Genomic DNA, 25908 nt, shown 5'->3' with positions numbered 1-25908 from the left:
GGGCAGAGGATGCCAGATGATGGGAGGCAGGATGGTGGGGGTTAGGCGATGGGCCAGAGGGGCTGAGAAGGAGCAGAGAGGTGCTGTGATTTAGCTCTGAGGACTCTGAAGAACGAAGGTGACCTGCAAGAAAGTGGGCTGTTGTGTTTAGTCCTAATCACAAAGGAGGAATGGCAGAGCCAGGGCGACAGCAGTGGTGAAAGCCGGGAAACAACTGACGCAGCTACAAGGCCAAGCTTAGACTCAACAGGAGGTGGCATCCGAGACACGGAGTGAATGAAGGGAGACAAGGATTACTCCCAAGTTTAGGGCCTGAACAGTGTGGAGCTGGGAATGCTGACTGAGGTGTCAGAGAAAGAAAGGTGGACTGGGAAAGAAAGAAAAAACAAGGAGTTGGGTTTGAGAACTAAGGGGTTAACGCACTAACAAAAACATCACCTGATGAGCGTCCTTCACCAGTGGTCACTGGGCCTTCGAAAGGTGTCTCAAGGAATGGGAATCTCATCTCTTTCCCAGATGGTGAACTCCGTGCCTGACAACTGAGTTGCTGGAACAGGTGTTTTTTCTTACAGGGAGATAATGCCTGCCTCCCCATAACATTTATGCATTGATTCTACTTCCACGCTCAGGAGCAAATCACAATAACTGACTCCCTCTTAGTGTCATAGTTCCCCTTAATCAGGGAAGAGTCTGGTCATTTTCAATTCACTTACATCAGATGTTAGAATCAGAAGCTTGAAGGCCGGGCGCGGTGGCTCACGCCTGTAATCCCTGCACTTTGGGAGGCCGAGGCGGGCAGATCACGAGGTCAGGAGATCGAGACCATCCTGGCTAACACGGTGAAACTCCATCTCTACTAAAAATACAAAAAATTAGCCGGGCGAGGTGGCGGGCGCCTGTAGTCCCAGCTACTCAGGAGGCTGAGGCAGGAGAATGGCGTGAACCCGGGAGGCGGAGGTTGCAGTGAGCTGAGATTGCGCCACTGCACTCCAGCCTGGGCGACAGAGCGAGACTCCGTCTCAAAAAAAAAAAAGCTTGTAGGTAGAATGTCAGTGCCCTGCTACGGACAGGCGACAATTTCATTTCACACTGGAAGAAAAGAAGGCCTAGCATGAAGAGCAAGTGTGCCCCAGATCACCCAGCTCCTCTGGCTGAGCTGATTTGAGATCCTGAGACAGCTGACCCCCTCCAGGGCTCTCTCAATATATCATGCTGTGGCGTGTAATCCAACTCCAAAACCCTATGCTGAGAGTATCCACATCTCGGAGGGAGTTCTTGGCTGTGCTCTCAGAAGATCCACTGAAATTAAACAGAGTCAAAAAATAAATAAACCCGCATAAAGTATGAATAGTATTTCCATGAATACAGGCAGCAACTCTGCCCCTTATTTATAGCTTCACCTGCCACAGAACCAAAAACTCAAGGGTGTCAATAAATGGATTGTAACGTTGTTGTGATGTTTAATTACAGAGAAAATAATGTCTCTGCGGGCCCTTTGGGAAATGCACTGATGTCTGCGGCAACCGGCAGGGAGCTTCATGGAGGTATTATTGCCTTTGTGTTCTGACAAATACTCAGCCTTTCCCAGAGCCTCAGGATCTCTGGGTCAGGAGGGGTCAGATGGGTCACCTTGTGTAACTGCCCCTCTCGCTCAGCTCCCTCTCACGATACTGGACTTCTGTTTCTGCATCTCTCATGCCAGGTGTTTCACTACCCCCTGGGCAGCTCATTCCAGCTCTGGACAGAATGGTCCTCATCATGAGGAGCTTGACATCTGGCTCCTTGCCACGTCCCTCCGTAGGTTTGGGGCCACCAGAGCAATCCCAATGTCTCTTTCAGGGGACAGCCCTTTGTCTGTTTGCTGAAGCTGGGCATGTACACCCTGAGCCTCTGCTTCTCCAAGGTAAACATCCCCAATTCTTCCCACCATTTCTTACATAAACAGATTTGAACAGGCTCTGTCACTCACCTGGATTTTCCTAAGTGTGCTGCCTCATCTAGATTGTCCACAAATACAAATGCAGCAGCCCTAATGCACACTGACACTCAGTAACAGAAATCTGCTGCCTTTGTCATCCTAGCTAAAATACCGTGTTAACATGCCCACATCACCCAGCCCCTACTAAATGCTGCTTGTGATTTGGTCCCAAGCGTGGGGTTCATTCTAAAGGATCATGTTGATAGATACAGCATCTACACCCAGTCTGTCATGCTGCCTCAAAGTATTTTCATGATCTTTCCAGTTTCCCATAATCCATCTGCCAGTCTGGTCAAATTGCTCAAAGTTAGTGATCGCAGTCACTCCACTGGTCATGATGGTTCTAAGCTGCCTTCAAACTGACCATAAACACATCTAACCATAAACACAGACAGTTACGAATTGTCCATACTCCAGATCAACTTCTAATCTCTTCTCTTTGGGAAACCATGCCATTTGCCTTGGTGGCCATCCCAGTCACCCAATCTCACCCCATGTGTTTTAAGCAACTCTCCATCATCCTGTGACCAGAAATAGGCACAGGGCTTCAAGTTAACAAAAAAGTACCAGCCTCCCTCACTATCCTCCCATAACCGCAGTGACTGGTTTCAGGAGTTACCACAGGCAACAGAGACAGTATTAGGGAATTAGAAAAAGGAAAAAATCCTCTTTCTACTGGGGTTGGTGAGGACATGATGCAAGCCTGAAACTTCCTCCACGCAGATAAAGTCACCCTGAGAAAAACCAAGGCAGAGAAAAACAGAACAAAGGGATAGATAGAGATCTAGCTACAAAGCCCCTGGATCCAGCTCTGCCTGAAGCCTGCCCTATCTCTGAACTTACAAATCCTATTAACTATCAAATTCCCTTTTCACTAAAAATCAATTTGGGTTGGCTTTCTGCCAAAGAGTGCAAATCAAAATTCTGCAACTTTCCTCACCCAGACTGTGTGACACCCTGTCAAATCCCTGACCAAAGTTTAATCACTCATTGAGGCCCCAATCTATAGCATGGTATTGCAGTTAAAAACTCAAGCTCTTGAGTCCAATCCGGGCTCCATCCTGACCGCCTTTGGGGCCATGGGCAGATCACTGAAGCTTATCTGCCACATCCTCCCCATCTGTAAAATAGATGTTATTAAATGTACCTGCCACAAAGAATCATTGTGAAGAAAGAGTGAACACATGTAAAAGTCCTTATAACAATACGTGGCCTGTAGAAATACGCAAAATACTAGTTGTTTGTACTGTCGTCATCACTGTGATGACAGAATCACAGTGTCTGTCATCATAGTCATTGTTATAACATTATTATTATTACCAGCTTAGTTAGTTAAAAGTCAATGTTTTACTCATTAAACCTATACTAGCATGGGTACCTCTGCCTTCTTTTATAAAAAGGGCTTTTCCATGATCTCTGGGAGAATGTTTCTTTGTATCAAGAACAACATCAACTTCCCTTCCCCCCTCTTTAGTCCCTTTTCCACAAACTTACCATCCACTGCCATGGCATAATTGACTCTATCTACCTGCTTAGATGAAGGTTCTGACTGCTCCAGGGATGCAGCTCAGGGGTGGGAACAGGGACAGGGGTGTGTCACCCGGCCTCAGCCCTAGGCTGAGCATCCTGAGCCCTCCCTGCTAGGCAGGCACACGGTTCCACCTTGTTTATATTCAGTCTAGCTAACTCAAGGCAAATCTCAGAAAGTGAAGTGGAGATCCTAATTAAAAGGTAGCCTTGAGCTGCCAATAAAATTATGCATAAAGGAAACGTTTAAAAACACAGTTGTGACTTCCTTGAGACAGATTTTCATTTGAGATCTTCATTCTTAAATTCAAGTGTGGGGGTAAATAAAAATAAAGTAAGCTCTTCACCACTGCCGTTCCCCCTCTCTCTGAAGCCTAGAAAACCACCTTTGATAGGCAACACATTGCACTGTATTTGAAATTGCTGGCTAGAAAAATGGCGAGTCTTGCTGTTCCCACTGATTTCTGGAAAGTAGCAGGGATCATCATTTGTTTTTATTTCTTTGGGGAGAGCAAATCTTTTGTTGCCTCCCTGTGCTCGGCCTATCATGTAACTGATCATCTTTCATCCCCGGCCCAGGCCTGACAGCTCCAACAACCCTCTCCCACAGCACTCTGCCTTCCTCCATCACAACGCAGATCGCAACGTGCCGCGATGGTTTGTTAGCCTATCTATCTCCTCCACTATCCTGTGAATCTCCAGATCTGTTATCTCCATATTTTCAGCACCAAGTTTAGTGCAGGCATCCAGTAACAACAACCACACAGCCGGGCGCGGTGGCTCACGCTTGTAATCCCAGCACTTTGGGAGGCCAAGGTGGGCAGATCACAAGGTCAAGAGATCGAGACCATCCTGGCCAACATGGTGAAACCCCGTTTCTACAAAAATTATAAGAATTAGCTGGGTCTGGTGGCAGGCGCCTGTAGTCCTTAGCTACTCGGGAGGCTGAGGAAAGAGAATCGCTTGAACCTAGGAGGCGGGGGTTGGAGAGAGCCACAATCGCACCACTGCACTCCAGCCTGGTGACAGAGCGAGAGACCGTCTCAAACAAAACAAAACAAAACAAAAAAACCCATACAAACAAACAAAAAACACCACCACCACCACGATGTTGAATGGGTGAATGAATGAATGAAAAGATGGACCAACTCTTGAAACATATGGCTCCACGAATAGCTGAGTAATTTCTCCAGGGCCCAACCTTTTCCCCCATTATCTACAAAGTAATTGACTTGATTTGACATTTCTGTACCCACTACCCTCCCACCGCATCAAGGTATACCTTATTTTGCTTGTTTTTCCCTTTTTCTCCTCACATTGTTGACTGCTGCCAACTACCCGTGTGACCCTAGACAAATCACTTCCCGTGACTGGAAATCCACATTCCCAATAGATGGCTTTGAGTTTCTTTGCTAGGGTTCTGTGACAGCTGATGTTCCCTTTCTTCCCTCCTTCCCTCTCACTTTGGCTTCCACTCTTACCTTCGAAGCTCCCAGAAAACAGGTAAATCCAGGTGATGGCTGGGATGCAGAGAAGACTCAACAAGGCAGCCAAGAATTTCCGTCTCCCCCTGCAGATTCCCAGCATCCTCTCGGAAGTGGCAATCCCTAATCCCAGAGCCGTTTCTCTGTCCGGAGCATGAAGTCCTCGGCCTCCCTCATAATACTTTCTGAAAGGAAGAGCAAAGAGGAAGGCCTGAGTTCTTAGCACTGGAGATGGATGTAAGTTACGGAAGAGAAATATCTCATAGATCCCGAAAGGGGTTTGACGGATCTAGGCTTCCTGCTAACCTTTCATCCCAAGAGATGATGCTACAGTCTCGCAGTCTGCAAAACTGGGACAATAAATAAATAAGTAAATGACAAAAACTGTGAGATCTCTCTCACACACACATGCATACACACGCATGCACACACACACACACACACACACTTTATAGTACAGGTTAACTTTGGGACCTGAACTAACATACTTAAAGGAGCATTTAGTTAGCACCTATTATGTACCATGTACGAACTATGTGCTGTGTTTCAAAAAAAAGACTAGAACATGCTGGGCGCGGTGGCTTACGCCTGTAATCTCAGCACTTTGGGAGGTTGAGACGAGTGGATCACTTGAGATCAGGAGTTCAAGACCAGCTGGTCAACATGGTGAAACCCCATCTGTACTAAAAATACAAAAATGAGCTGGGCATGGTGGCATGCCTGCAGTCCCAGCTACTCGGGAGGCTGAGGCATGAGAATCGTTTGAACCTGGGAGTCGGAGGTTGCAGTGAGCCAAGATCGCGCCACTGCACTCCAGCCTGGGTGACAAAGCGACACTTCATCTCAAAAAAAAAAAAAGAATACTAGAACAGAGAATGGATTCAAAAAGTGTAGTCTAATGAGATACATCAACAGAAAAGATCTATGAGAACCCCAAGCTGAGATCTGCATGGACCACTCTAGAAGGGCAGATAAAGGTGCTGACTGCCCTGTGTGTGGTCAGGATGGCAGAGCGGTTCCAGCATTCTGGGCAGAAGAGACTGAGAAAGGCACTGGTAATCGACTAAAGAGCACATGCCAAGGCAAGGAGATGGGAGAGGCCACCACCTCCATCTGCATGGGACTGTACCCTAATCACAGCTGAAAGCTTAAACACACTCACTAAGGGCTGTCTTCACAGCTTCCACCTTCAACACGGAAGAAGAGGTCCAGAGAATCACAGACACCATTAAAACATGCAGAGAAGGGATAAGAACAAATGGATAGCCTGGGGAGGGCATATCCTCAGACCATGGCAGCTGACTGGCCGTGATATGTCACCGGAAGAGGGAGCAGGTCAGTGCAGACACAGTGGACGGCCCATGATCTTTCACCTGAATATTTGGCCAGGGAATCATGAAACCTACAAAGGAGTTAAAAAACCAATGGACCCTAAGACCTCATCTCTACCCACCTCCTAACATAGGTGTCACGCTGACTACAGGTGGAAAGAAAGATAAATCCACGTGGTGCCTCCCTAACAGAGCGGAACTCACCCATTGCACACAGCTATAAAAGGCCTCAGATTCCCAAGGAACAGATGTCTATAAAACAGCTGGCTTGATTCTCCCCTTCTATATTCCCAAATGCATTCCCAAATGCATCTCCCTCTTGGGTAACCCTTATACCACCATGACGAAGGTCTGGTTGAACTGACTCCTTTCCCCACCAGCCTTAGCATTTCCAGAAGACGGGTACTCGGCCCATCAGATCCACCTCGCATTCTTTAAGACTTAGCATATTGCCTGTCAGCTGCAGGTGCCTGACAACCGTCTGCTAAATGAATACATGGAATCACATTCTATCCAGAGGCCACCCTCTCAAGCTTCAGGAGTTTATGTTCAGCGAGCAGCCGACAATAAACACCTAACTGAGCCGATCACAACTGTCAACACTGAGCCTGCCTCTGCAACCACTCTGACACGGTTTTCTAAATGGCCTTCTTTTGGAACAGATGAAAGACCACAGGGCTAGAGGGTGTAGACTAGAAAGTAAAACTGAAAAAAGCAACATCCTTTTGAACAGAGAATGTTGACTTGAAAAAAGTCCCCTCTAGGGAATGTTCATTCTAAAGCATGGAAAACAAACCCTACGTACACATTCCACTAGTCACAGAGAATGAGAACCACCAAGACCCGTGAATCTCTTAGGAGAAGGAAGTGCAGGAAAAGAGGGCTGTGCAGTTAGATAGAGGTGGGTTCAAGCCCAGATGCTGCACTCGGCTGGCTGTGACCTTGACAAGTCCCCTGTCTCTGGATAAACTTCCTTATTCATCTATAAATTGAGATGATATCCTTTATCTTGAAGGGTTGCTTCGAGGCTCAAATGAGAGCCCTTGATGAGGTGCTTACCAAAGATATTTTAAGTACATTTCAGGGGCGATCCTTCCTTCCTGGAGGGCAGAAAAGCAGCCTTAATGAGGTTTGTTTTGTTTGTTTTTCCTTTTTGGAGACAGAGACTTGCTCTGTCGCCAGGCTAGAGTACAGTGGTGCGATCTTGGCTCATTGCAACCTCTGCCTCCCGTGTTTAAGCGATTCTCCTGCCTCAGCCTCCTGAGTAGCTGGGATTACAGGCACACGCCACCACGTCCAGCTAATTTTTGTATTTTCAGTAGAGATGGGGTTTCACCATGTTGGCCAAGATGGTCTCAATCTCTTGACCTTGTGATCCATCCACCTCAGCCTCCCAAAGTGCTGGGATTATAGGCGTGAGCCACCACACCCGGCCCTTAATGAGGTTTTTCTCTTTCTCCACTCCCTCACTTCCCCCACGGCGTTGGGTAGGAAACAGATCCCAAAAAATAGGTATTGCCCAATAGGCCAGATAGGTGATTTAAACCTGAAGGATCCACCTACTCAATTCTCCTATGAGAGTTACCATTCTCCCTAGGGATCTGTGAGGGGTTGGTTCAGGAACCCCCACAGATACCAAAATCCACAGATGGCTCAAGTCCCTCATATAAATGGGCATAGTATTTGCATATAACCTACACCTATCCTCCTATATACTTTACTCTAAATCATCTCTAGATTACTTATAATACCTAACGCAGGCCAGGCACGGTGGCTCATGCCTGTAATCCCAGCACTCTGGGATGCTGAGGTGGGTAGATCACCTGAGGTCAGGAGTTTGAGACCGAGGCAGGTGGATCACCTGAGGTCAGGAGTTTGAGACCAGCCTGGCCAATACGGAGAAACCCTGTTTCTACTAAAAATGCAAGAATTAGCCAGGTGTGATGGCGTGCACCTGTAATCCCAGCTACTCGGGAAGCTGAGGCAGGAGAATCACTTGAACCCGGGAGGCGGAGGTTACAGTGAGCCGAGATTGTGCCACCACACTCCAGCCTGGGCAACAAGAGCAAGACTCCCTCTCAAAATAGTAATAAGAATAATACATTTTTTAAAAACTTAACAAAAAAATGCTGAATGCAATGTGAATGCAACATAGTTATACTATATCGTTTAGAGAATGACAAAAAAGTCTGCACATGTTCAGTACAGATGCAACCATCCGTTTTTTTTTCCTGTAGATTTTCTTTTTTTTTTTGAGACAGAGTCTCGCTTTGTCACCCAGGCTGGAGTGTAGCGGTGCCATCTCGGCTCACTGCAAGCTCCGCCTCCTGGGTTCACGCCAATCTCCTGCCTCAGCCTCCTGAGTTGCTGGGACTACAGGCGCCAGCCACCACGCCCGGCTAATTTTTGTATTTTTAGTAGAGATGGGGTTTCACTGTGGTCTCGAACTTCTGACCTTGTGATCCGCCCGCCTCGCCTCCCAAGGTGCAGGGATTACAGGCGTGAGCCACCGCACCTGGCCTTTTTCCTGAAGATTTTCAATTGCAGTTGGTTGAATCTGTGAATGTGAAAGCCTCTGATATGAAGGGCTGACTGTATCACAACATTCAAATTGCAATTTTTGTTTTCACAGTTTACTTACAGCAATAAGTCAAGGCAACTAGCAGTAAGCAGCACTTCTATGTCAAGTACTTTTCTGTATTTTTCACATATAACTGCTTATGTAATTCTCAAAATAACCTATGAGATAAACACTATTTCCAGTCCCCACTGTATGGATGGGAAAATTAAGGCCTAGAGAGATTAATTAACTGGCCAAGGATTACACACTACTAGTAAGAGGCAAAAGCACCTGAGGCTCTGCTCTCCCTCAGCAATTGATCCTAAGAGAACTCTTGCCAGACGGCGTTTTTCCTTTTGCTTTAACCCAAATCCTTCATATTGAATATTATGATTATTTCTTTCCCAGGGTCAAATATATCATAACTGTTCACTCTCATTCCAGAAAAAAGTACAAAAGAAAGACATTAAAAAGCTACAGACTAGGGTTGGGCGCAGTGGCTAACACCTGTAATCCCAGCACTTTGGCAGGCTGAGGCAGACGGATCACCTGAGGTCAGGAGTTCGAGACCAGCCTGGCCAACATGATGAAACCCCATCTCTACTGAAAAATATAAAAATTGTGGTGGTGCGCACCTGTCATCCCAGCGACTCGGGAGGCAGAGGCAGGAGAATCATTTGAACCTGGGAGGTAGAGACTGCAGTGAGCCGAGATCACGCAATTGCACGCCAGCCTGGGCAACAAGAGCAAAACTCCATCTCAAAAAAAAAAAAAAGAAAGAAAGAAAAAAGAAAAAAAAAGCTATAGATAAATTGTAAAGGAAGGGAGGAGGATAGGAACTGAACTCATTTGGCATTAATAATATTCAAATAACACTGGGAAAAAAAACTCTTTAATAAAACACTTACTTTTCTCTTCCCCTCTCTCCATCTGCAGAAGTTAATATCAACACACACAACATGTACAAAGTTTTAACACAGAATCTATGGTGGTTTCCCTTTTATGATAACACGGGCATCTGAAATTAAACGCAGCAGGTAAAAAATATTCCTTCATGGATTTCACTTTTAAATGACACCTCTGTGCACTAAAAACACATTTTTAAGAAAAATCTCAATCTATATCAGAAGTTACTCCAGGAAGTCAACACAGAAATCAACGCAAGAAGAATGGAAGGAAGAAACAGGAGGTTGGCTGGAAATTACATCCCAAACATGGGCAGATGTTGGCGAATTAACTGGGAAAACCAACTTCTAACCTGCTCTCTCCCTACTGCTGCCTGGTGCGAGGGAGACCTCCCCACCTGTTAACCCAGGTGTCTAAGAGTCATCCCTAAACACCTCTCCCTCAACTCCAACATCCAACTCTTCAGCCAAGCTGGCCAACTCCTCCTCCTAAACATGTACTCCATCTGTCATCTCTCACCTGTCTTTTTTTTTTTTTTGAGACGGAGTCTTGCTCTGTCGCCCAGGCTGGAGTGCAGTGGCCAGATCTCAGCTCACTGCAAGCTCCGCCTCCCGGGTTCACGCCATTCTCCTGCCTCAGCCTCCCGAGTAGCTGGGAGTACAGGCGCCCGCCACCTCGCCCGGCTAGTTTTTTTATATTTTTTTAGTAGAGACGGGGTTTCACCATGTTAGCTAGGATGATCTTGATCTCGTGACCTCGTGATCCGCCCGTCTCGGCCTCCCAAAGTGCTGGGATTACAGGCTTGAGCCACCGCGCCCGGCCCTCCCACCTGTCTTAACCAACGAAATTTACATTTATGAAGAACATTGTATGAACCCAAAAAAATCACCATGATCTGTTTGTTTTGTTTTTGTTTGAGACAGGGTTTCGCTCTTGTGGCACAGGCTGGAGTGCAATGGCGTGATCTCAGCTCATCGCCTCCCAGGTTCACGTGATTCTCCTGCCTCAGCCTCCCAAATAGCTGCGGATTACAGGCACCCGCCACCACGTCCAGCTACTTTTTGTATTTTTAGTAGAGACAGGGTTTCACCATGTTAGCCAGGCTGGTCTCAAACTCCTGATTTCAGGTGATCCACCTGCCTCGGTCTCCCAAAGTGCTGGAATTACAAGTGTGAGCCACCATGCCTGGCTGATCTGTTAAACTACAAATACAGAATTCAAAGCTAAATGTATTATATAATGTGATCACAAATATCCTTCAGTCCAAAGCCATAAATTTTATATATGTGTACAAATACCTACATACCGATATACGAAAAAAAGGCTTAAATGTTGTAAATTATCTTTTGGTATAGAATATGACTAATTTCAACACATTTATATATATGTGTATATATACACACACACACACACATATATATATATATATATATATATACTTCCTGAAATTTTATACAAGAAGCCTACATCGCTTTTTTTTTTTTTTTTTTTTTTTGTGACAAAGTCTCTCTCTGTTGCCCAGGCTGGAGCGCAGCGGTGCGATCTCAGCTCATTGCAAGCTCCGCCTCCCGGGTTCATGCCATTCTCCTGCCTCAGCCTCCCAAGTAGCTGGGACTACAGGTGTCCACTACAACGCCCGGCTAATTTTTTGTATTTTTAGTAGAGACGGGGTTTCACCGTGTTAGCCAGGATGGTCTCGATCTCCTGACCTCATGATCCGCCCGCCTTGGCCTTCCAAAGTGCTGGGATTACAGGCGTGAGCCACCGCACCCAGCCTGCATTGCTTTTATAATTTGAACGTTATTTAAAAATTGGCCAGGCACAGTGGCTCACACCTGTAATCTCAGCACTTTGGGATGCTGAGGCAGGTGGATCACCTGACACCAGGTGTTTAAGACCAGCCTGGGCAGCATGGCGAAACGCTGTCTCTACTAAAAAAAAAAAAAAAAATCAGCTGGGCGCAGTGGTGCATGCCTGTAATCCCAGCTACTGGAGAGGCTGAGGCAAGAGAATCGCTTGAACGTGGGAGGCGGAGGTTACAGCGAGCTGACAGCTTGCCACTGCACTCCAGCCTGGGTGACAGAGCGAGACTCAATCTCATAAATAAATGTTATTTAAAAGTTTTGATCTCTACGTCTTAATTATATTGCTTGCAATTCAAAATACCTCAGCACAGACAGTATAAAATATATATATGTGTATATATGTGTGTGTATATATACATATATATAAGCGCATATATATATATATATATATGTGCTTTAATTTACTAGTTCAGTGCAGTGAGTTAACATCTCTCGTGTCCTAATTGGGAATACACCCTCCAGGGATGGCTGGTTACCATTTGAGAGACTCCAGTCAGAAGCCTACATTTCAAGCATGTGCTCCAGCTATCTCTTGTCAGCACCAGAGGCTGTCTTTTAATTAGCATCATGGATGTTAGAAATGATTTTTCATGGGGTTCGAGATGTGTGGATTGTCTAGAAACACTGCACATGAAGAAGGAATAAAAATCTAAGAAAAAATGTATATACACACATACACACAAACACACGTATATGTGGGGAACAAAATGACTCAAACCCTTCAGAGTTGCTTAGGATTCCAAACTGATCCTAGGTGCATATAACAGTTGGAGGATTTGGACCACTGATTCTAACTAGAAGATTGCCTGAATCCTGCCACTGTCATATTGTCACTCATCTTCAGTGAACCTTTCTTACAAGGTGCTGTCCCAGCACCTGAAAGAGAAAGAGCTGGATATCACCGAGGTTTTGTTATAAAACAGGTCCTATAGGCCGGGCGCGGTGGCTGACGCCTGTAATCCCAACACTTTTGGAGGCCGAGGCAGGTGAATCACAAGGTCAGGAGATCGAGACCATCCTGGCTAACACAGTGAAACCCCATCTCTACTAAAAATACAAAAAATTAGCCAGGTGTGGTGGCAGGTGCCTGTAGTCCCAGCTACTCGGGAGGCTGAGGCAGGAGAATGGCATGAACCCGGGAGGCGGAGCTTGCAGTGAGCCAAGATTGCGCCATTGCACTCCAGCCTGGGCGACAGAGCGAGACTCCGTCTCAAAAAACAAAACAAAACAAAACAAAAAAAACCGGTCCTATGGCAGATGGATCGTTGAAAGATGTTAGCTTTATTATCATTATTTGTATTACTGCCATTATTATTTTCCCAATGCACACCCTTACCCAAGGTGCACACTCTCCCGTGCACGCACACACACACAGACACACACACACACACACACACACACACACACACACAGTCTCCTGCCCTGCCTACTGGATCCTGGACGTCTTTCCTCCTCTCTGAGGCCTCAGTAGAATCAAGTCTTCACTGCTTCTATAGGACTTCTCTGTCAAATCTAGTCCTGAAGGCTCTCCCTTTTAGTTACTCAACTCCAACAGGAGTCAGCAGCATACTCCTAATCACTTAATTATCTTCTAATCATTTCCTGTGCATTACTTAATCTCTCTTCATTGCACTAAAACTCCTTCAGGGCAAAGGATCTAGGGTTAGTTTTAAGCCTCTCCCTGAGACTAGCATCTAAGACCACGGAATGTTTATACTAACCCACCTCTACTCAAAGGTGTTAGTCCTTGAACCAACAACCATCAGCATCAGCTGATCTCTTCAGATATGCAAAATCTCAGGCCTCATCCTAGCCTCACTGAATCAGAATTGGCATTTTAACAAGATCTCAGGTGATTCATGTATACATGAGTGTCTGAGAAGCCTGTACTAAAACTTAGTAAATAACTGGTTAATAAACAGAGCTGGCTGCCCCTTCTCCTTTCCGCTCCCCGCTTCACCAGAGCAGGAATCCGCCAGGGCAGTAGGGCAAACTGTTCATATCCTAGACTTCCTTGATTGCAAATTTGTTACAACAGCTTTCTGAGACATGAAAGCAGAGTTTCTAAACACGTGCCTTTTTCTAACTAAACAAAATCATCTATGGACTAGGGTTGGCTCTGATGATGTGCTGGACTTCTCATCAAAAACTTCCCCCACACGTGAATACTGACTGAACGGCACCAGCACCACCCACTTCATTACACCCACCGTACCAAAGGGAAAACTGAGACTAAGACAGGCTAAAGACACCGATTTAGTGGTTGGAAACCCTGGCACTCAAATTCTCGTATTGTTTCCTTTACGGTCTATCTCCCCTATCAGACCATCAATGTCACAAGGGCAGGGACTTGTCCATTTTGCCCACTGCTGCCTTGTTCATTACTGGCACAGTACCTAGCGTATAGAAAAGAAGCTGATCAATAAATATTTATTGAATGGATCAATGACTGTCTCCATCACGGCAGCAGTCTCCCTGGATATTCATTACCATACAAACTACTCCAATCGCACAACACCCCTCAGCCCACCCTTCCCCTCCAAGCCCATCTATGGAATGCTGTGGAACTTCTACTATGAGATCAGAAAACTCTTTATATCCAACTTCCTTCCTCTCACGTCATTCCACCTCTTGCTTTTATGTGAAAATGAAGCTGTCCCCTAAATCACTGCTTCCCCTAAAAGAAAGATCTGCTCCCCTCTTGCAAAGTATGTACCTAACTAAGGGATAGGAAATGGGTCTCTGTCCTGGCTTCCAGCTGTCTCTACTGGATCCTCCTGCCACTCTCTCTTATGAAGACCCCTGTTCCCACTGTGGCTCACCATCGTCCTGTCCTTCGCAACTACTGGTCACGGCTCTCATTCACGTTTTTAAGCCAATAGGTTATAGTAATTTAGTTCACATAAGAACAGCATATTTCAGGCCTACAATTTCCATGTAATATCAGCAAAAATAATCTGTATGGAAAACCCAAAAGCAACCATAGAACATATTACACAAAATGCGCAAAGGTGCTTTAAAATGCAAGTTATTCTACGGCATTAGCAAGGTAGAACATCACAGATACTAAGGAATCCATCTCATTGTAGCTAATAATCTTTTTGCATATGTAGCCAATGCAAATGTATGAATTACAACTTAAGTGTTGATGTTAAAACGTGTAATACATCCTCAGATCATTTATTTGAAGATACTAAAATAATGTCATGTTTATGTTTCATTATTTAAGAAAGTCTTCAGCTCATTTCTAACACTTCATAAAGCACTGATAACGTATGTGTGGCCAGGACAAACTGTTCCCTGAACTTAAAAGGTGAAAGACATGCCAGGCAAAGTGGCTCATGCCTATAATACCAACATTTGGGAGGGCAAAGGGGGAAGAATTGCTTGAGGCCAGAAGTTCAAGACAAGCCTGGGCAACACAGAGAGACCTTCCATCTCTAAAAAATTGTAAAGACTTGGCCAGGTGCGGTGGTTCAAGCCTGTAATCCCAGTACTTTGGGAGGCCGATATGGGTGGATCACAAGGTCAGGAGATCGAGACCATCCTGGCTAATACAGTGAAACCCCGTCTTTACTAAAAAATACAAAAAAACTAGCCGGGCGAGGTGGCGGGCGCCTGTAGTCCCAGCTACTCGGGAGGCTGAGGCAGGAGAATGGCGTAAACCCGGGAGGCAGAGCTTGCAGTGAGCCGAGATCTGGCCACTGCACTCCAGTCTGGGCGACAGAGCAAGACTCCGTCTCCAAAAAAAAAAAAAAAAAAAGGTACAGACTTTAGCTGGGCATGGCGGCATCTGCCTGTAGTCACAGCTACTCCAGAGGCTGAGGGAGGATGATCATTTCAGCAAAGAGTTTGAGGTTGCAGTGAGCTAAAAATCACACCACTGCACTCCAGCCTGGGCAACAAAGTGAGACCCTATCTGTAAAAAAGAAAAAAGAAAAAAAGGTGAAAAGCAACATCCTATATTGCTATTGCAGATGAAATATATATATATGTGTATGTGTGTACATGTGTGTTTCTGTACATACAATCCCCCATATCACACACAAGCAATCACCCATAATCCATAAGGGGAGGTCATTTACTCCTCCCATACTCGATAACCGTAATCTCCGCATGACCATTTTCACATTCTTCCTCCCCTCCACTCACTTTCGTGATGAAAATGCCCATCCAAAATACCTGCCACTTCACATGAACCACGTTCACATTCTAGGCCTTGTCACCCAAAGCAGCACAACCTGCATAGTTTCAAATGTCAATATCCCCCACAATCCCACTGCCAGCCCCCTAGCGCTACAACTGCACAGATATTCTTTACTGTCATCATGACCCCCAATCCACTGCCCTTCTTTATCACACTATCCAGGTCTAGTTTTTTTGTTTGTTTGTTTTTTGTATTCTCTCTTGTTCGGTGTAGATGCTGCCACGGTTCGTTACTATAATCCCCTTCTGTAAGCACTCGCCCCTCCCTTGGCCCTTTTTGTTTCAGACCGCACTAGCCTGGGAAAATCCAATGCTTCAGATGAACGCAACTCTCCTTGCTCGTCACAGCTTTACGTGTGAAGCCAAATGGGGTAGGAAATCACACTATCTGGCTGGCAGATATGTCTCAGTTAATCATTTCTGATTTCAAATGGGCAGTCAACTGCTCAGAAATGCTACTGCCTTTCTCCAGTAAGCTCACTTCTCCAACCTCTGAGATACTTATTTCATAGATTTTTTTCCTCAAACCTCTTCCGTCCTGAATGATAAATTTCAGGAGTATTCCAGGATTCAATGTGGGGTCCACACTTTCTAGTCCTCCCTAGGTGAAAACCCCCATGCCAACAGCTTGCAAAACAATCTCCAGGCTGACGACTCCTATATTCCTCCCTGTAGCTCTGGCCTCTCTTCTTAGCTCCAGGTCCATGTGTACAATGACCTTCTTCCTATATACCCACTGGATAAATCCGCATGCGTCTCAGACCTCAACTCCTGATTTCCTCCTCCAAACCTGCTCCAGAAAGGGCAGTATCATTGACTCCATTGCTCAAGCCACATATATGGGAGCCATTCTCAATTCCTCACTCAACCAGCTCATCTTGGGCAATCCACGCATCCTCCAATTCAGGCAAATTTCTGCTATTCCATGCCTCGGATACATCTTCCTCTCTCCATTTCTCCTGCCACTATATGAATCGAAGCTACCATTGCCCCATGCCCGTGGCTTCTGCATTAGCAGCCTCATTCAAACTCCGCTTGAAATCACTCCGTGTTGGCCGGGCGCGGTGGCTCACGCCTGTAATCCCAGCACTTTGGGAGGCCCAAGTGGGTGAATTACGAGGTCAGAGGATCGAGACCATCCTGGCTAACACAGTGAAATCCCGTCTCTACTAAAAATACAAAACAATTAGCCAGGCGTGGTGGTGGGCGCCCATAGTCCCAGCTACTCCAGAGGCTCAGGCAGGAGAATGGCGTGAACGTGGGAGGTGGAGGTTGCAGTGAGCCAAGATCGCGCCACTGCACTCCAGTCTGGGCGACAGAGCAAGACTCTGTCTCAAAACAAAAAAAAAAAAGGAAATTACTCAGTGTTTCTCATCAACTCTTAAATCCAAACTCTTTGCTCCACCTAGAAGCACCTGGCTTGACCTCGATCTCTCCAACCTCGTCTCTGGCCACTCTTCTCTGCTCTACTCCAGCCACACTGATCCCTTCACTTCTGGAATATGCCTCCGCGTCTTTGCGAGTGCGCTCCCTGTGCCTGAAATGCTTATGTTGGGCTCTTTGCTGGACTGCATCCTTATCCCTCTAGACTAGATCTTGAATGCTGTCGACTCAGAGAACTCTTCCCAGACAATCCTGTGCCTCAGTAGCCCCCTCCCCGACTTTGTCCATCGCCATGCTGCGGTCGTTTCGTTCATAGTACTCATCAGATTTCTACATTAAACAATTATTTGATTGATTACTTGCTTAATAGCTGCTGCGCCCACTAGATTTTAATCTCTACTTGGGCACAAACCATGACTACTTTATATTCAAGGTATATTCAGACACATGGGAAGCAGTCAGGGAGTATCTGCAGAATGAATGAATGAACTAATGAACGAACGAACGAATGTGCCACCGTCAGGCAGCCTGCAGTCACTCTCGTACTGCTCCAATAAACCCTTTCAAACAAAGGTCCAGCAACTAGCTGTCCAACCGTACAACATCTGTAACATGAGAAATGAAATCCACGCAGCATCCTACAGAGGTCCCTGTGGCAATGAAGTACTGCCCCTCAAACACCCTCTCGTACATGTGAGGTCATTTGCAAAGTTCACTTTCGTAACTTTCTCTCCTTCTCCCTGCTCCATGGGAATGACCACGCAGGAAGTAACTGGTGCCTCCCTCTGGGTCCGGGGCCACGCGAGGGTCTCTGTAGAATTTCCTCCCTGAAGGTGATCCTGTGGCCTGTCAAACTGGCACTCCCTAATGGCACTTGGCCTTGGAGGGACCATTAAAAAATTCATCGTGTAAACTCTAATTTAAAGGTCGCATGCAATATGCTCTCAAACAAACACTGAAAACTTCGAGTTCACTATGTTGAAAGGACCACAAGGGTCCACTGCTGCCAACTCAGTTTGTCTTGATCCTGCTGTGAAGTCAAATTCTCTGGCTGTAGAGAAATATGTACATTTGCCCTCGGAACCACTGTGATGTCGCAGGTGGGGGCAGTGGCCCCCCTGAGGCATCCAACACAGTCCTCGACCACCCATTTTCATACAGCTCTGCAGTCAAGACACATTACTTGTCACCTGAGTTTTGCCCATCTTGTCTCTGTTATAAGACAAGCAAACTCCAACGCACAGTTTGCATTTCACACGGGCCTCACAGCATTTACAAAGCTCTGGGAGTCAGGAAACCTGGCCTCAAGCATCAGCTCTGCAGATACAAGCTGCAGGAGCCTGGCAACTGATTCGTTATCCTGGAGCCTCCCATCATTTTTCTGGGAAAGCCCATGGCAATATCAGGCACTCGTGGTTGTTCCAAGGATTGCAAGAGATCAAATGAAATCCAAAATGCGATTATAAAACAATATGAGATGCTATGTAGTATTAATATGACTAAAATAAACTGATTGACTATAGCTGCTTGACTGATCAAAACCTAAGGACAGTACAGACACTACTGTTTCCTTGCTTTGATAACCACAAATCAGGTGTGAGGTGGGGAGGATGTGCTCTGATTCTGCCTCAAGGCTGTGTGTCTTGGAAAAGGAAGAAGTATTGAAAAAGGAAAGAATATTTTACATATACTAGAAGGCAGGGGGAACTCCTCCAAACACATTATTCAATATGTTACTGCTCTTTTTGAAGGAACTATATCCATTTTTCAAAAGAGACCATCCCCATGAAATAAATTATGTCTCAAAATTTAGCACCAGGAAATGATTCTCTCCTAAGAGTCAATAGGCTTCCTTAGATAAGACAATGGCCATTCTTACAAAACTTACCTTCTTCTCCATAGTCGACTTAAAAAAAGGGTTAAAAAAATAGGAGATATTAATCTTTTTTGTTTCTTTTTTTGAGACAGAGTCTTGCTCTGTGGCCCAGGCTGGAGTGAAGTGGCATGATCTCGGCTCACTGCAAGCTCTACCTCCCGGGTTCAAGCAATTCTCCTGACTCAGTCTCCCGAGTAGCTGGGATTACAGGCGCGTGCCAACACACCCGACTAATTTTTCTATTTTTAGTAGAGATGGGGTTTCACCATGTTGGCAAGGCTAGTCTCGAACTCCTGACCTCAGGTGATCCATCCGCCTTGGCCTCCCAAAGTGCTGGGATTAGAAACGTCAGCCACCACGCCCAGCCAGACATTAATCTTAATATTTTATTTAACCTAGTATGCTTAACATATTAGCATGTTAACATGTAATCAATACGAAGCATCACTAATGAGATGCTTTAGTTCTTTTTCTCATCTCAGTCTTCACAGAACGCATCTTATCATTGACAGCACATCTCAGTTGGAAGCAGCCACGTTTCAAGTGCTTAAGAGCCACATGGGCTAGTGGCCATGGTGCTGGACTGTGCAGGTTTCAGTATTTTCCAAACCTTTACATCTGACTGTTTGAGAATGGAGTTGAGGCAGAGAGCCCGGGAAGCTCTGCCGTAATACAGGCTGGATAAATAGCAGTAGGAGTTAGTGGCAGCAGAACTACAGAGAACCAGATTTAACTGGATGTGACAGTGCTTCGGAAAGAAGAAAACATTGGGCAACTAGGATAGCCAGGTACCATACTGACACTTTCTCATGGCCTTAATTCACTCGGCTTTTACAATCCATCTGTGCGACTGCACTTAACAGAGAAGGGCACTGAGGTTCAAAGAGGTTAAGTGGCTTAGGTCCCACAGCTGTAAGAGAGACGCTGGGAATAACCACAAGATTTCTGGCTTCAAATTGAATGTGCTTCTCTCAACATGGTAGCAAAAGCCTCCAAAATCTGATCCCTGTCAACCTCACCTTTCCAGCTTCATACCCTGGCATGGTCCAAATCACGCCTTCTAATCCAGGAACACCACATGGGCAAAGCTGCTATGTGGCCTCACACTTCTCTGCCTTTCCACCTGCTGCCTCTTTTAACTGCTAGACTTTCCCACACCAACTCTGCTTTTCCCCATGGGGAGCCTCTAAGTCAGTGGTTCTCAATAGGGGGTAATTTACCCCCAGGGGACATTTGGCAATGTGGAGACAATTTTGATTATTAAGACTGGGGGCTTGGCCAGGCACAGTGGCTCATGCCTGTAATCCCAGCACTTTGGGAGGCTGAGGCGGGTGGATCACCTGAGGTCAGGAGTTCGAAACCAGCCTGGCCAACATGGTGAAACCCTGTCTCTACTAAAAAATATAAAAATTGTGGTGGTGCGCACCTGTAATCCCAGCGACTCGGGAAGCTGAGGCAGGAGAATCACTTGAACCCGGGAGGCAGAGGTTGCAGTGACCCGAGATCGTGCCACTGCACTCCAGCCTGGGCAACAGAACAAGTCGCTCTCTTAAAAAAAAAAAAAAGACTCAGGAGGGTGGGATGCTACCAGCATTGCGTGGGTCGAGGTCAGGAATGCTCATAAACATCTTACAAGGCAGAGGACAGTCCCACAACAAAGAAGGATTATGCCCCAGATGACAACAAGGCTCAGACTGGGAAACCCTGGTTTAAGGCAAGCACTTCTTCAGAGAGGACCCTTCCCTCACTGAAAGGCTCCAAGGATGTTTCAATCGAGCACAGGCACAAAAGATGACCTGCAAATGCACTGTGGTCATCTTTATCTTTTCCTCCAGAGTCATCTCCCTTGGCTTGGGGAAGTGAAGTCCATTGATCTGCATCCCAACAAGTTTTCTTAATTTCCACCCTTTGTATAGTTTTCCACACAATCTGGATTGTGCTTTAAAAGGGCAGGAACTCAAGTTTAATTGAGCCACAGGCAGGCAGGTGGTGTGGACATTACTTATAGCATAGAGCTCTCTCTGGGGTGACACAGGTACGGAAGCAAATGGGGAGAAAGAATGGAGACGTAATCAAAAATTTCCACTTACAATATTAACCTCTTTCAACAATGCATTGCCAAAGAGATCTTTAATGCAAATTTATCTTTCCTGAGGATATACCTTCTTCCCAGGGTTAGACTACAGCTTCAGGAAGGCTGATTTTTATGTTTTTCTTCTGAATGTTAAATCAGCCCTTAATCACATCCATGAGGCTACCTGTGAAGCCCTGCCTTGGAGTATTTCCATCTTCGTTCTTCTGATTTTCATTCTGGAAACGGACGATGTTAGCAGGCAGGCCTCACATTTCCATTCTGCTTAAGCAAATACTCATAAGCATTTCACAAGGACCAACACTGGGAAATGCACTTCGGTATTTCTTAGTGTTGAAGGGACCTACCTTGTCTGATGTGCAGTGTATTGTTCCTCCAAGTTCCAAGGTCTAGGGAGATTTCATGCAAATATCTCTGGTGCCAAATGATACAGGGAAGACAGCTATTGCTTTACCTTTTCTCTACCTCTTGCCATTCACTACAGTCCACAAGGCGCCTAGTGACTGAGGTACATGGCTAGGCCAGGTCCAGGGCTGGAGAATGGGGATGCAGACGTGGACAGGACACGGGCCCCTGCTCTTGAGGGGCCTTAAGAGAGTGTACGGGATACTCCGGCAGACACAAACACCACAAACATGAACATAAGTCGGGAGCCAGGGACACATGACTCTCAGTGAAAAATGAGCTGAGCCAGAGGATCGCACAATTTCAAAACAGTGAGAAGGACAGAGAAGTCATTCCTGGCAGAAAGAACCACTAGAAAAAATGAAAGGCCTGGAACCAGGGTGTGGCAACCAACCGCTCCTTCCAGAAGAAAAGGTACAGAGAACACTGAGATAATGGGACTGGGACAGGACTTGAATGCTCAGTGAAGGAGAATTTGAACTTCTTTCCACAGCCCCTAGGGAGCCACTGGAGATTCCCGGGCAGGAATGATGGGATCTGTGCTTAAGACATTCAATGGCCAGGCGCGGTGGCTCACACCTGTAATCCCAGCACTTGGGGAGGCTGAGACTGGACGATCCCATGAGCCCAGGAGTTCAAGACCAGCCTGGGCTACAACATGAGACCTCATCTCTACAAAAAAGATTGTACCAAATTAAATTTGCCAGGTGTGGTGCCACATGCCTGTAGTCCCAGCTACTTGAGAGGCCAAGGTGGAATGATCATCTGAACCCAGGAGGTCAAGGCTGCAGTAAGCCACAATGGTACCACTGTACTCCAGCCTCGGCAACAGAGAGGGAGGGAGGGGAAGGGGAAGGGGAAGGGGAAGGGGAAGGGGAAGGGGAAGGGGAAGGCAGACGAAGGGAAGGCAGGTGAAGGGAGGGAAGGAGGGAGGGAGGGAGGACTAATGACCCTGAGGCAGAGCACTAGAAGGGCTTGTTTAGGTGAAGGCCCAAAGGCCAATGTGAAACTTTCTTCTGGGATGCCCTTCTGGGGGCCCTCCCAACAGTCATGCCCCTGTTTTGGGGGGCTTTCCTTGTTAACACATTGCAGATTCAGTCACACAGGGTAACACTATGCTGAGGAGTGGGGCTTCTAGCTGCAGGGGATAAACCATGACTGGTCTCATGCTTTAGAGCAACATCTCCTTTGCCTGGAATCGGTTCAGGGATGACCTGTGACACAGTTCTAGTTATGAGGTGCAATGAAAGGAGAAGTCATCAAAGTGTCACCAAAGCCACTACAGGAGGAAGACAGTCAGGAAAGAAATTCTTTTAGACAGATGGAAACATTAGTTGCCTCAGGTCATAGAAAAAGTCTGTGTAAAGATAAAGCACAGATTCTGAAGGGACTCTTGATTCCAAGAACCTTGAATTGTACCATGTGATGGTTTCCGAGAGTAATGCCCTTTAACCCTTGTTTCAATGTCCCCCTGATTTGAGCCACATAAATATCCTTGTGGTGAGATCGGCTTTTTCTTTTTACTGCAGCAAAATACACATGACATAAAATTAACCATTTTAACAAGAACAATTCAGTGGCATTTAGTACATTCACAATGGTGAGCAACCACTCCTTTATCTAATTCTAAAACATTTCCATCAATCTGAAACAAAGTCACCTCCCATTTTCCCTTATTCCTCGTCCCTGGCAACCAACGTCTGCTTTCTGACTCTACAAAGTTAGCAGTTCTGCATATTGCATGTACATGGGACCATTCAACACATGGCCTTCTATGTCTGGCTCCTGTCACTCAGCATCACGTGCCTGAGGTTTATCCATGTTGTAGCACTTGTCAGCACTTGTCACACAGCATCCTTTTTTTTTTTTTTTTATTTCGAGAAAGAGTCTCACTCTGTTGCCCAGACCGGAGTGTAGTGGTGCGATCTGGGCTCACTGCACCCTCCGTCTCTTAAGTTCAAGCAATTCTCCTGCCTCAGCCTCCCCAGTGGCTGGGATTACAGGTGCACGCCACCAAGCCCAGCTGATTTTTGTATTTTTAGTACGGATGGGGTTTCCCCATGTTGGCCAGGCTGGTCTCAAACTCTCGACCTCAGGTGATCCATTCGCCTCGGCCTCCCAAAGTGCTGGGATTACAAGCATGAGCCACCGCGCCCGGCCTGGCATCCTGTTTCACAGCTGATTCGCACGGATATGCCACATTTGGTTTATCCTTTCATAGGTGATGTTATATTTGGTATGCTTTTATTTTGGACCACCATGAATAGTTTTGCTACAAACATCTGCGTGTGAGTACTTGTTCGAGAAGAATGCCTTTTCTTAAGGTTACCTAAATCTCTTTGATCTGCATACATGGGATTTATCTTTGTTATTATTAATGATTCTAAATTTCTAGAACCTAGCACATAAGGAGCTCAAAGAATGGTAGCTATTTCATTATATATGTCTGGCTCTACGATGGGTGTTAAATCCACCCCAAACTCCTAATATTTGTCTGTCATTATTTCACCCATTATCGTACAGATCAGACAAGCACAGCTCAGGGTGGGTTAAATAATATGCCATATATCACACACAATAGTATGGGGCAGAACCAGGATTAATCATGGTAGAAACATACCTAGTTTGCAATCTGGCACCCAGCAGCTCTACAGTGAGAAGTAATTAAGTTCTTAGTGACAGTCTGATAATTTTAAAACAGAAGGCCGGGCGTGGTAGCTCACGCCTGTAATCTCACCACTTTGGGAGGCTGAGGTGGGTGGATCACCAGAGGTCAAGAGTTGGAGACCAGCCTGTCCAACACAGTGAAACCCCATCTGTACTAAAAATACAAAAATAGCCAGGTATGGAGGTGTGGTGGCTTATGCTGTAATCCTAGCTACTTGGGAGGCTGAGGCAGGAAAATTGCTTGAACCCAGGAGGCAGAGGTTGCAGTGAGCCGAGATCGCGCCACTGCACTCTGGCCTGGGCAACAAGAGCAAAACTCCATCTCAAAAAAATAAAAAAAATTAAAAAAAGAACTAGAGGGTGGTAAGAAGGTACAGTCTACTGTATCCTCCTCTCGTAATTCTACTTTCATGGTATAGAATGCTTACTAGGCTACTGTATCAGTTCACCAGGGCTGCTGTAACAAAAGTGCTACAAATTACGTGGCTTAAACAGTAGAAATTTGTCTCACAGTTCTGTAGGCTAGAAGTTCAAGATCATGGTGTGAACAAGGGCACGCTCACTCTCAACACACTAGGGAAAGATCTGTTCCAGGCCTCTCTCCTAGCTCCTGGTAGGACCTTAGCTTGTGGCAACACAACTCCAATCTTCACGTGGCATTCTGCCTGTGTGCACATCGGTGTCCAAACTTCCCCTGTTATAAGGACACTGCTCATAATGGATTAAGGACCCACCTGGCTCCAGTAGGACCTCAACTAATTGCATCTGCAACAACCCGATTTCCAAGTAAGGTCACATTCTGAGGCACTGAGGGTTGGAATTTCAACATATGAATTCTGGAGACAGAATTCAACCCGTAACAGTTACCTGCACCATCGAGTAAAAGACAAGAGTAAACCACAGTGAGACGGGGTCAAAAAGAGGCATTTCAGTTCCACGAGGTCAGTGATACCCAGTCCCCAGCAGCCCCTGTCGAAGAGCAGCGGGGCTGACTCCAGGCAGCTGGAGGATGGACAGGACGGCCTGGACGGCTGCCACAGGCCTCAACATTCTGAATGGTGTGAAAGAAGGAACATGAAGCAAAGCTTCAGGAAATCTCAGTCAGCGACTGACTATGACCCTGATGAACACAGCCTCTCTGAATCTCAGCATCCAAATTAAAATAACTGCGGGTTCAATAACTGATCTCTAACATCTAACACACAGCATCTGTTTATCCATTCCAAAATCCATCAGGAGATATAAATTGCTCCTCTGCAGCAGTGCAAAACTATTTAGGGCTTAGAACAATTTCTTGCTTTCCTTGCTGCAGCTAAGAACTTTTAGCTAATGTTCTTGCAACCTTCAAAGTTACAGAGTGAATCTCAGGCATCCTCCCGGCCTCTACACAAAATCAAATTGTTTAGATATATCTCACTCACGCAACACATTAGACAGATGTAGCACCTAAAGTAAACAGTCTGGTTAACAAGTGCTAGGTCATCAGTTGTGGGGCTGTCAGTAGAACCCAGTAACTGTGACAGCACACAAAGGTGCCCCCGTCTTAGAAGTCAAGCTAAACGCTTTCCATTTTTATCACCCAATTCATAACCCTGTTGCCTGGTTTTAAGAATCAATAGCCTGGTGGT

General features: G+C 46.0%; 1 protein-coding gene across 6 annotated transcripts in view; it reads right to left on the bottom strand.

Annotated features, from left to right (window-relative positions):
- The window catches only part of LARGE1 (LARGE xylosyl- and glucuronyltransferase 1), a 631116-nt gene that overhangs the window by 467678 nt on the left and 137530 nt on the right, over positions 1-25908 (bottom strand). For 5 of the 6 annotated variants that reach the window (XM_025399702.1, XM_025399703.1, XM_025399700.1 and 2 more), the window contains one exon: positions 4987-5174. The exons of the other annotated variant lie outside the window; for it this stretch is intronic. In XM_025399702.1, the coding sequence (XP_025255487.1) occupies positions 4987-5092 (106 nt within the window). In that variant the 5' untranslated portion in view covers positions 5093-5174. The remainder of the gene's footprint in view (positions 1-4986; positions 5175-25908) is intronic. 6 annotated transcript variants of the gene reach the window in all.

Source organism: Theropithecus gelada, chromosome 10, assembly GCF_003255815.1.
Source record: "Theropithecus gelada isolate Dixy chromosome 10, Tgel_1.0, whole genome shotgun sequence".
Lineage (NCBI taxonomy): Eukaryota > Metazoa > Chordata > Mammalia > Primates > Cercopithecidae > Theropithecus > Theropithecus gelada.
The sequence above is the reverse complement of the archived record's forward strand: the minus strand, read 5'-3'. Positions and strand labels throughout refer to the sequence as shown.